At 34.9% G+C, this 12,385-nt stretch overlaps 1 protein-coding gene across 1 annotated transcript in view; it reads left to right on the plus strand.

Annotated features, from left to right (window-relative positions):
• LOC118185704 (uncharacterized) overlaps positions 1-12,385 on the plus strand; it is an 89,262-nt gene that overhangs the window by 62,384 nt on the left and 14,493 nt on the right. Inside the window, exons 14-15 of the mRNA XM_035355592.2 lie at positions 5,025-5,086; positions 5,176-5,264. Of these exons, the coding sequence (XP_035211483.2) occupies positions 5,025-5,086; positions 5,176-5,264 (151 nt within the window). The remainder of the gene's footprint in view (positions 1-5,024; positions 5,087-5,175; positions 5,265-12,385) is intronic.

Genomic DNA, 12,385 nt, shown 5'->3' on the forward strand with positions numbered 1-12,385 from the left:
TTAACTTATGCTCCAAGTGCTACTTACCCTTGCATTATATTTTAGTGTGTAGGGTCAGCTTGCATTTCAAAGATAACTAACTAAATGTATCTTTATATTTTTTAGTTAATAAACACTAGTCAACTAGTGTGAGGGCAGAAGAATTTTCTTTTCAAATATTTATTTTGACTTTAGAATCCCAGGGTTCTACAGAACACAGTTTAAAGACCACTGTCTTAGAGGCAGTGTCAGTGTTGCATTGAGTCAAATGCATGAGATTAGAGTGTAAGGATAAAAATGACTTATCATTTATAGCCTTCAGGTCAGGGCTTAAATTTGATTAGAGCCCTACTCCAGTGCTTTTCAGTCCTTCAGTAAAATACTAATTTCAGTCAAAGCCCTTAATAAGATGAGCTCTGGTATTCTGATTTATTATTTAACTATTTTTATCAATAAATATATAAATTATTTACATATCTTCTAGTTATGTTATTTTGTTTGCCTTTCTTGGAGACTTTTCATAGAGCTCTGGCACTTCTAATTTTAGGAATTAAGCCCTGCTTCAGATCATTACATTTACATATTGTCTGGTAGCCTGCCCTAGTTCAAATGCAGAAGTTTATCATTCTGGTGTTAAAAGCATGCAGTATGTCAGTGTTTGACTACTTGACTGATACTTTACCTTCCTATTATATACTCTCGTTGACAATGAGAAAATCCTATTGTATTGAGTACATTTTGTTCATTGAATTCCTACTGATTTTGCCAAATTGAGATTTAAAATGACGTTTTTTAGCATTGTTAAAGAATCGTAGACACTTTTCCTTACAGACGGAATATACTAAATTGAATCTAACTAGTTTAACTTTTTTAATGAAACTGAGTTGAATAAAAGCAGTACTGCATTATTTCACCATTTAAAGGAATTTTAGAATAGTGAGTTGATAACTTAAACCTAAACATATAAACCCTTCTGCCAATACTGGCAAACCGGTAAAGCTAAGGAACAATCAAAGAAACAAACTAATTAACCAAATTAAAAAAAACTGGAGGGCTCCACATTGATAATATGATCTGTAATTTTATTACTGTGTTCTTTTGGCCATGAAGCTACATCTGATACACTGAAACTTTGAACTGCATTAGAATTATCACTAAACACTTATCAAAAGAATGCTCAGATGTGCTCATTGTTCTAGTGAAAATATTATGCTTGGCACTTCGTGACTGTGTATGTTATGTGCCATCACATATAATGAAAGGACTTGTCATCTTAGTTGAATGGTTCTTTCTTGCTAACAAAACAGAAATATTGGCCAGTGTTTGAATACTTGTAGATTGCAGTGTCAAAGTCAGGCTTATCATTAGCATTTCTGAGATTTTTTTCTAAAGCATTTATCAGTTCTCAAAGATTTTTTTTCTTAACTGTTCAAATAATTTTTCTTTCTCATCTCTTATGATTTTTGGATACATAAGGTTTCTCTTTAATCTTTTCTTTATGTTTTTAGAAGCGAGGATATATGAAAGATTAAAAGGAAAACAATTAACAAATTCTTGAAAACGTTTTTCTTCAATATTTAAGTACATAATACAAATAAAATCAAAAATATGCAGAAATTTTATTTTACCTAACTCAAACATAAGAAAATAATATTAAATGTTTGGATGAGATTTTTAAGTTTGATAAAACAAAAAAGAACATTCTGAGGTCACTGTCACTATCATTAGAGTGACAGGAAATTTTAGTTCTGTTGCAACTGAAAACGGTGCTTATCAAATAGGTTGGGAACAGCAGCAGTTTTTTGTATGTAGTGAAGAGTGAATTAAACTGTATTTATTTGTGCATTCTTTTGAAATGTCACCAAAGATGTTAGTAGGGCTAAAAGGAATGAAATTTGTAGTCATAGATAAAATAAGAATAAGAAGGAAAGTGAGTCACTAAAAACAAACTTGTCCAAAGAATATTTTTAGTGTTCTCAATGAATGCTAATAATTCAGTGTAGCACTTTCTCCCTTCAGCACCGTAGGCAGTCAATCAACCTAAAACCACTGCTGTGCCAGGAGTCAACAGAGTTCTTATTCATTTCTAGCTTACTAGAACTAACATGCTTAAAGAGTCTCAAATTTTATGTTGCTCTAGCAATCAAATTCCACATTCTTCTTTGAAAGTATAATTGCACGTGTAAGAAGTTCTGACTGTATTAGATTGTTTTGACTAAAGAAATGACCGAATTTTGTCTTTCATGAAGATGTGTCTTTGGTTTATCATGAATGTTTCGTATTCTGAATTCTGAAACATTCTGAATTGGAATACATCTGAAATCAGGTACATCTTTAGCAATAAATGTGTTGTAAATCTGTGTACATATTTGTGTTTACATGTGTATATTTTATTTTCTGTATTTTTGTTTTATTTCCTTATAATTTTGTGCATTTAATATACTTTTAGCTTGTGTGCAATAATTTTATGTATTGTGTGGGTTTAATTGGTTCATGTAATTATGCTATGTATGCTTACTTGGTAAATACAATTCAATGTAAATACCTGTTGGATTTGTAAAAAACTTGAACTGAATCAGAGACAATGCTTGTTAAAGTTTACCGGCTTTTAACATTAACCCGACAACATTTGTTGATTTCTCACCAAATCTAATGACATATTGGAAGTCTGCAGAAGTGGCTTCTCTTGAGCTTGGAACCAAGTGGAATGATATTTTCAAAATATTCTAGTGTACTTTACTAAAGAAAAACCACTGGATTCATGCAATTAATTTAGATTACGTTAGTATATTCAGTGATAAGTTTCGGTTTGAATCAAAATAATTTGTTCTTAGCCTTTGCTCAGTGAGCGAATTTGCAGCTGAATTGCTGCCTTTTGTACTACAATGTGCTGTGAGGAGAAGTTGAGTTAATAAACTTTGTTCATCTCTAGCTATCTTCAACAGCTTTCTTGTTTCTTGTTTCTGTTACATTTGTAATAATTAATATTACACTGAGTTGGAATAAAACTTCCAAGTTTTCTTCTTCATTCGATACACTTATTCAGAAGATTTACGTTAACTGGAACAGAACAAAATTCAATTACATCTAAAATCGTACATAGTTTTTTGCAAAGAATGCAAAAGAAGTGCAGATGCTACATACCAGGTGGCTGGAATTTAAATGGTCCTACCCAAAGCCCTTTGGAGAGTGTTGTAATGAATACATTTCCATGAAACTTGGTACATAGGCCCAGACCGTGGGCAAGGAAATTTAGAAGCAAAATATTCAGATTTTCACCACCAGGTAGCATGTGTCAAATGAAACCATAAGCAGATTTGGAAACATTTTTGTGAAGAAAATTTGAGTAGCTTAGCAGTAGAAAACTCTTCTGCTTGAATCATCATGCCTTTAACAGAAAAGAATGTGTTTTGTGAAGGCAAATTTATTTTATAAGAATGCCAGTATAGTAGCTTAATTATACTGCAAAAATGCCACTGTTTAAAAGGATTGCAGAATTGTGCAGCAAGGAAAAAAGCTTAAATTTTGAGACTGACGATTAGAATGTAGTAACAGAAAGGACATGCTGGCTGACTGCAAATGAAATGGCTGTTGCTAGGATTGACACCGCTTTCTGTTTTCAATAATCTGCAACAAGAGTTCATGCAATGGGTGTGAGTTGTCCATTCTCTGGTTGCATGGTTGAAAAATGTTACTGTTCATTTGATAATGGAAACACTAACATCCAAATAATATAACACTTAAAACCGCTAAATTAGCCACAAAATTCTTATTTTGTACATTGATTTTTGGCAAGAATGCCTGTTGACACCATGTTGCCTTGAAATATTCTGTGGAGACCTAAGTTGCATTTTAATCTAGAAAGAAAAAGGAATCCACAGAGCTGTTACATATTGGGTACGTTATCCCTCCTCCCCTCATGTAAACACAAGTTCCTGTAGCATTCAGATTATGTCATTATATAACAGAGGTGGCCAAACTTCATGCTAATAACAGCTAATATGTTGAAAATTGGGAAGGTTCGAGACCTGCAACTCGTTTTTTTTCAAAACTCACAAATCCATATTTACATCATTTTAAAGTTGTTTAATGTTTTAAATGGGAAGAAACATTTCTTAACTTTTTAAATACACTGAATAGTTTTGGTTAACTATTATTTCATATATATTTTATCTGCATAAAAGCTGCACCATTTATCTGCAAGAATTGCACTATAGCCACCCCTGTTACGTAATGTTAATTCACTAATTTATTTTGAGCTCATTTTTCATTGAAAGACTGACATCTCAAATTTCTTTAGAGTGTTCCATTACTAGTGCATGTTAACTATTTACTTCTTGCATAGCATGTGTTCCTGCTTTTTAGAGCGAGGATGTGTATGGATTATGATTTTCATGTATACCTCATACAGGGTTGGCAAGTAAAAGAAATTTTTCATGCAAATGTGGGTGATGATAATTTTTCTCTAGAAATTTCTGAACTCCAGCCTTAATAACACAGATGATTTTTGGCTTGAAAGAGTACTGCTCTTGTTGTTGCTGCTGCTGCTGTTGTCTGACAGAAAGTGTCTTACTTGGTCAGTATCGAATGAAAATTTTTAACTGTATAGCTGCTCAAATGAAGCTGCATATTATCTTTATCTGAATTAATGCATCAGTAGTCTGTATATTTTCCATGATAAGATGCAGTTCTCGAGGCAAGTTATATGAAAAAACAACTAGTATGCAGCAATGAAACAAATAAAATCGAAAACAAGCAAAAAACATAATGAAAATGCATAAATATTTGAAAAGAGGGGGGAGGAGGGAAAATTAAGTATCAGTTAGTGGGGAATCACTTCTAAAATCAGTTGCATTGGGAGACTTTTGATTCAATCTGCTGAGAAATCCATTGAGTGAGGTTTCATGTTTTGATTCTATGTGTTAAAGCATTCAGAAATTAACAAAAGAGGTCACAGAAACTAGAAAGTTTTGTTTTTTTTAATTTTCATATGTACTATATGAAAAATGTAAAATTTCTTTTGCAAATATTTTTCTTTATTGCAGGTCTTTCATTACTTTTATCAGTTCAAGCAAGAAAACATCACGAACATCTCCAAAGAAAGATGGTAATGATTATTGCTTAGCAGAATTCTTATTGTTGCAATTTGCTTAATAGGTTTAACAAAAGTAAATTGATCTTTTACTTTTTATACAGCAATTTTTGAGAATCCACATCAGAAAGCAATGTTTGAAATGATTGATGCCATTAAAAAAGGAAACATTCAATTAAAACCTACGCCAAAGGTAATAATGTGAACCATTTATTTTTTGAAAATTTTTATTGTGTCATTTAGACAACTAAATTTTTCTGCGTCTTTACTTTTAAATAACTTTTATACTTTTGAACAGCAATTATTTTGCTATTTTGATCCCTTTTTTTTTTCATCTGGCTAAATTTTCTGTCATTATTTCAAAACATTTCACCCCAAAATTAAAATTTTGTCATTTGTAATTTAAAAAAAAAATATTAATTTTTCAAATTTTCTATAAGCTTTTTTTAGTTTGCTGTTTTTTATATCAAAATTGGAAATAAGAGTAGGTGTTTTAATTTAAATATTTTATGTCAAAATTTATTTCCTGTTACTTCTTGATGTAAGGAAATCGAGAACTTTTAGGTACAGAATTTGATGGTAATGGATTTTATCCATTAATCAGAATTTTTTTTCAATATTTACTAACATAGCTAAATATTTATATACTGTGTACTTTATACTTGTATATTGTGTCCTTTATATTTTGATCTAGATTTAGTTTAATATTTTAATGGCACTAGATCTTTCCCATTTTGATATATTTATCTATAATGGTAGGAGGAATTAGAGGAGCAACTCTAAAAAATTGCTTTATGTTAATTCTATTAAATGAAGTCCAATGAAAAGTGGTTAACATCAAGGTCAAAGTAATAACAATCCAATGGCATTCAATTTTACTACACAGGAATGGGAAAATTTTTTGCACCATTCTTTCAGCACTAATTTCTTGATCATGTTGCCTCGAAATATATTGTTACTATTGCTGTTAATTGCTATAGTTTGCAATCTCACTACAATTTATTTTTTGCTGAATTTTTGTAGCCTGCTAATTATCCCCAATCTCAAGCTTCAGAATTGAGTCATGTCCTTACTGAATTTGCATGTGTGTTTCTGTGGAAAGGACACCTTTAAGTGAGATCTTTGGGGCATTTATGTTCCATTCACCTTTTGGATAACCTGGATTTTGTTTTCGAGATTTTAGGCGTTTCTTCTTTTTATTCTCATTATCGATATCCTTAGAGAGACTATGGCTGTCCTAATTTCCAGTGTAGAAAGTATAATGAGCGAGTACGGAAATCTCACTGCAGATGAAATTCAAAAACTTTGAGTTCTGTGTTGTCAGAGATGGGTTGAATAAATTTAACGAGCAGCAAATTTATATCACAGTTCCCAATCAGATGGGTTTCGCGAGTGAAATTGAGCAGGAAAATAGGACTTGCAACTTCAGTCCTCAGCCTGAATGCAAACTCTATAAGACATGTAATGGAGCTGTAAGATATGAATCTGAATGAATAAAAGTGATGAAAAACTGGAACTGAGGAATTGATATATTCCATTGGAGCAAATTTCACATAATGAATTCAAAATGAAGGCTCATAAAGGTGACTTTACTGTTGGAAAACAAAAGCTGAAAGTTCCAAATGTCTGTCCATTTGTAATGAAGATGCTACATATGTAGCTCCTCCCATTGCCCAAAATGATAGACTTTACCTTCTACTGAAGTTGAACTAATGGAGAAGTTTTCAGTTGCAAATCAGACTACTAATGGTCCAAATTTGGACTCAAAGGCCAAGGTAAACCCTGATGAAGATATTGAGCAATTCCAATATTTAAAATTAAATGGAGAAATTTCTCTAAAATGCTGGGGGACTCAAAATTGTCAGACTATGATGCCAAGATGAATTATAAAGAGCACGTAGAGTAATTACTGCCTATCTAGAATTTCATTACAAAAAATACCACTCCTTTTTACTTCCAGAAGATCACAAACTCAAAGTAAATCAGGCACAGCTTGCCATTGAATACTGAAATTGCATAAGCTCACTCATCATGGTTTGAATATTATAAGTGTCTTGCAAGTTATTGAAAGTTGAAATGTAGAATGCAAGAAAATCTCTATTTCTTGTATAACTCAACAAATCTGAAAAATCAAGGAAGATTTAATACACCTACAATATTTGCATATTAAGATCAAATCTGGTCACAGCGGTCCTCTGCAGTGCTACTGCTACTAATCTGGTCACTTTGCTCAAACTGGTAGCAGACATGATCTGTCCTGCATCAGGTGTGCCTGCTCTTACCCCTCAAGGAATTCCACAAACAAGGGCAGAGATATGAAGCTCATACGTACAAAGTACTCTCTGGAATGTGCAGCCTATTATTACTGAGGTTCTGTCAAATTTCCCAAGCAGATAACCACATTTAAATCAACCACCATAAGTTTCTACAACAGAATGATGTACTATAAAAGTTTTACTGATGCCATAGTCAAAGACAAAACCAACATTGTTGAATAGCCCACATTGTCCTTAACAACTTAGAGATTTTAAGTTAAAAATACATAAAATGATCTGGTGTTCAAGAATTAGCACAAGTCATTAGTCTAAGAAAGTATTAACATACCAGGAATAACCATCTCACAAGATCCCAATAGTGGCTAGCTTCAGTCTTGGGAGCTCTCCGATTTCTTTGGCTATTTGAAATGCTGACTGCCTCAGATATAAAACTGACAAACTATTGAGTTAATACATAAGATCATAGAGACTTATGCCACACTGTGTCATATATAAAGTTTTAACTGGCACCATATTTAAAAGATTTTCTTTTTTCTAGAAGTGTTTTACCGAGTTTGCGAGTTTTAATGTCTGTAAATTTTACTTTTGCTTATGCTGTGAATGAATTAATGATAGGAATTCCTTGCTTGCTAAAAATCTAAAAAGCTTGTTTTACTTTGGACTAAGTGCATTAAATGTCCATTTACCTGAATCGCACGAATGCTTTTATTTTTTAATTGAAAAAAATTATATACTTTTTGGCAAAAATATCGAAGTACCATGAAGAAAGTGGTTGTTTGTGATGAAATTGAATATGTGTATAGCTCATACACAGATAATAAAATGATTAAAAAAATCAAGGTCATAGTACCTGTTCACGGCTCACAATCACCCATTTAATGTACGAATTAGTACAGGGTGCAGCAGGAGAACTTCCTTATTTGAAATGTGCGCCATCTAGTGACACTTATTCCGAAAAGGGTGGGGTGGCGCTCGTTATAAAGAGCGGTATCTAACGTTGTATGTCATGTAGGTTTAGTACCAATTATGCAGTGGACGAGAGAGGAGCATGCGTTCATTGTGGAGTCGTACTTTTCAGCATACTGCATTTTCATCCATATAAATTGCAAAAACTTAATCCACGTGATTTTCTTTCACAAAAAAAATGCATGTAAAGCCATTCTTAACAATATGCCTCATGATGCCCTTGTGTTTTTTAGCTATGAGGCTCATTTTTGTCTTTCCATTTGCAGCATGCATTAAGCAAAACATGCGGTAATGGAGTGGCACGAATTCCCCGAGAATTTCATGAGCAGCCCCTCCATACATTATGTGTGACTGTTTGGTGTGCATTGTCCAGAATAGGCATCATTGGACCATGGTTTTATGGAGAACATTTCCCTGGATGCCTTATTTCCTTACGGTGCGATCCTCAGTCGCTAGCGCGCTCTCCTGATTCAGCCCCATGTGATTTCTTCTTGTGGGGCTGTCTAAAATCTCTAACATCCAGAGACCCTAGCTCAACTGAAGAACAAACAATATTCAAGCTGCTATCTACTATCAACAACATACCCGTTGATATGCTGGTAAAAGTGGAAAGAAGCTTCAAAACTCGATTATCTCGATGCATTGACCAGAACGGAGGCCACCTTAATGATATTATTTTTAAACCATAATAAAAACAAACTTTAAGTGTCTCTCTATAACTTGGAAAAAAATTAAACTGATATCGCTTATGCCATTTGTGTTATTCATTTTAAAAATAAGGTAGTTTCTCTGCCGCACCCTATATTTGGTCGAACCGCCCCTGGTGGCAATGCATGCTTGAATTCGTCGAAGCAAGGAGTGGTAGAGGTTCCTAATGTCATCCTATGACACATTTTGTTAGGCATTCATCAGTTGTCGCTCCAGATCTGTGATATTTTGTGTTGCCCGAATCTGGTGGCCTACCATGTCCCAGATATGCTCAATTGGTGAAAGGTCTTGTGACTTTGCTGGCCAAGGTTAGAATATCAACCGCACGGTGACAGTCCAGAGATATGTGAGCGGTATACGACCTGGCATTATCTTGCTGGAAAATGGACCCAGGATGGCATGCCATGAAGGGTAATGCAACCGGCCGCAGGATGGTATCAACATATCGTTGAGCTGTTAAAAATACATGGAGGATGACTAAAGATTACCTGCTGTCATAAAAAATAGTGCCCCACACCATCACACCAGGGGTTATGGCTGTATACCTTTGTAAAACAAAGGCTTTTTGGGACCCCTCGCACCATCCTCTCCAGACACGAACACGGTGGTCATCTGCTTCAAGAGTGAAGCGGAACTTATCGCTGAACACTATACGATGCCAGTCTGATGGCAGCCATGATGATCGGCTGCGACATCACTTCAGACGACACCGCCGATGTTGTGGGGTCAAAGGCAAACATCTTAGAGGCCTCTGTGAGCCTAACCCCATCTCAAACAAGCGCCATCAGATGGTGGACGGTACCACGGGAGGTATAGACGTGGCTGTAGTGTGTTGAATAGTTGTCATTGATACAGTTGGGACGGTTCAGATCTGGTGAACAATCATCCTACCTTGCCTCACTTTTGTGATCCTTGGCCTTCCAGATCCTTCATTTTGTCGGCAATTTCCTTGTAGCAACCATTGCTGCCAACATCTTTGCACAGCAGTGTCTGTGTGCTGCAGGTGATGTCCTATTGCTCTGTATGACAACTCAGCTTCACACAACCCTACAATGCGACCACGTTCAAAGTCTTTAGTTGTCTGTAAGGTCTTCGATATTGGCGTAATGGCATCTTTAATTGCTTCTTTTATGGAGTTAAAATGGCAGCAACAGAAGAAGATAAATTTTATGCCTCTGTTACTATTTTATGCTTTGCAAATTGCGAACTAGAAATGTGCGCTATGATTGCAATTCATGCTCATTTGCATTGAAACTTTGATCATTTGCATATTCCGTCAAGATGTTTTTGCATACCAAATTTCGTGACAATCGCAAAAGTCCTTCGTGGGGCTTCAATTTTTTTGCAAAAGAGTGTATTTCCTCGTGTTTCACAAAGTATTACACGAGGCTTATAAAAACATAAGTAAAAGAAAGATGCATCAGCTTTAAATAATTCAAACATGAATGAATTAAAAAATGAATTCAAACATCTCTGACACACACACGCAAAAAAAAAAAAAAAAAAAAAAAGTCATTTACAACATTCAAAATAAACATGAATGTATGCTGGTATGCTATTTTATTCCATTTGCTAACACACTGAGTAACAAACTAAAGATTATAAGTTTTAGATATTTCTGCAACCACCTTAGATACAGGGGTGGCTGAGTTGCAGTTTATATCAAATGTAATCTCTCTTCCTGGTTTGTGAGTCAGGAAGAAAGACAAGGGTTCTGAAACTGATGTCATTTCAGTGACTTTACCAAGTTTAGGTGATATTTCCATTGCAGCAGTTATATAAGTTCCCCAGATAGCAGGTTGACTGACAGCACTATTGCTTTATGTCTGCTGGACAGTTCTTGTATCATAATGGGAGCCAGGGCCGTTCTTAGTGGGGGTGCAGTGCACAAAAGTACATTGGCGGCCGCAATCAGGGGCAGCCAGACTCTTGAGATACCACGCCTAAATATTTTAAATTCATTGTAAGTACTTGTCATATGTAAGTACGCTTTATACAAGTTATCATGTGTAAGTACTTAGCGAGTATGAAATAAAAATTTTACTAATCATTGAGCATTTTTTTTTTTTTTTTTTAAATTTAGGAGCAGCAATCTTAGGAAAGTACATGTGCAGCCAATGTCTTAGGAACGGTCCTGATAGAAGCAATTTAAATGTTAACACTTTACCAACCGCTAGCATACGCATGTCCGATCAACAGCATACGCATGTCCGATCGGCAGCAGACCCTAATAATAAAATGCAGATGATATAGCAAAGGGCAATTGTTTATCGCCATGGCTATCGATTGATAGGCTATTTTTAGGTAGCCCCGGAAAAAAAAGCGATTAATAGGCTATCAGTCGGTAGTCATTGGCAAAAAAAGGCCAATTAATAGGCTATCCGTCAGTAGTCGGTGGTGAAAAAAAGCTGATTAATAGGCTATTGGTCGGTAGGTGTTTGTGATGAAAAGCTGATTAATAGGTGATCAGTCTGTAGGCGTTGGTGGAAAAAAGACGATTAATAGGCGATTGTTGGTAAAGTGTTAAGCATTCCAGTTGGGGATGCTGCACTAGAAATTACAATTGGAAAATACTCTATCAGTATGTTCTTAACAACCCAATCTCCATCTATGCTTTGGATGAGCCTATCTACAGACCATTCTTCCTGGAATAAAGGCCAGATATTTCTGACATCATACTGTGGTGTATTGGCTGAACTCATTACCCAATACCGCTGTTCTAATGCAGGATTAAAATGCATTCCCAACTCAAGTTATAAGTGACAACATGAATTTTGATGATAAATGTAACTTTAAAAGGTGTGGTTAAAAACAATCTGAGACTTGGACATCACTTATTCCAGTAGTTTCAGAAATAGTTAAAAGAGGAATGTTTTAAATTAACAGCATACCCAAAATGTTTATAGTTCCTTAATACAAGTTTCCGTAGTCTCAGCAGAGAAGGTCCAAGTAGTTGATGCTCTCCTGAAACCTCCTTCTCTTCTTGCTCCAGAAACTTGACGGACTCTCATGGTGTCGCTATTCCTCCATTAAATTGGAGGAGGAGGTTTCCTCCTCTGGTAGGCAACAAAAGCTAACCACATTCTGACCTTGATGAAAGATTATCTATCCTGGGAACTATTGGAGTGACTATGGAGGGGGGAGAACTGAAAAAATTAATAATGTGGCTTTGTCGCGACTAGATTTCTTCTGTGGTTAATGAAAGAGGCATGATTGCATTCATAGTCTAGTCACCCTGGGGGAAACCAGTGACTAGGAAAGGTAAAGTTCTCCAGTTTTTTTCACTGCTTCCATAACAAAAGTGGTAACCATTCAAATGATAATAGAGAAGCCAGTTTCAAATGTTCATAATTCATTTGTGCAG

Source organism: Stegodyphus dumicola, chromosome X2, assembly GCF_044657685.1.
Source record: "Stegodyphus dumicola isolate Sdum_Otavi_A_Nest chromosome X2, ASM4465768v1".
Classification (NCBI taxonomy): domain Eukaryota; kingdom Metazoa; phylum Arthropoda; class Arachnida; order Araneae; family Eresidae; genus Stegodyphus; species Stegodyphus dumicola.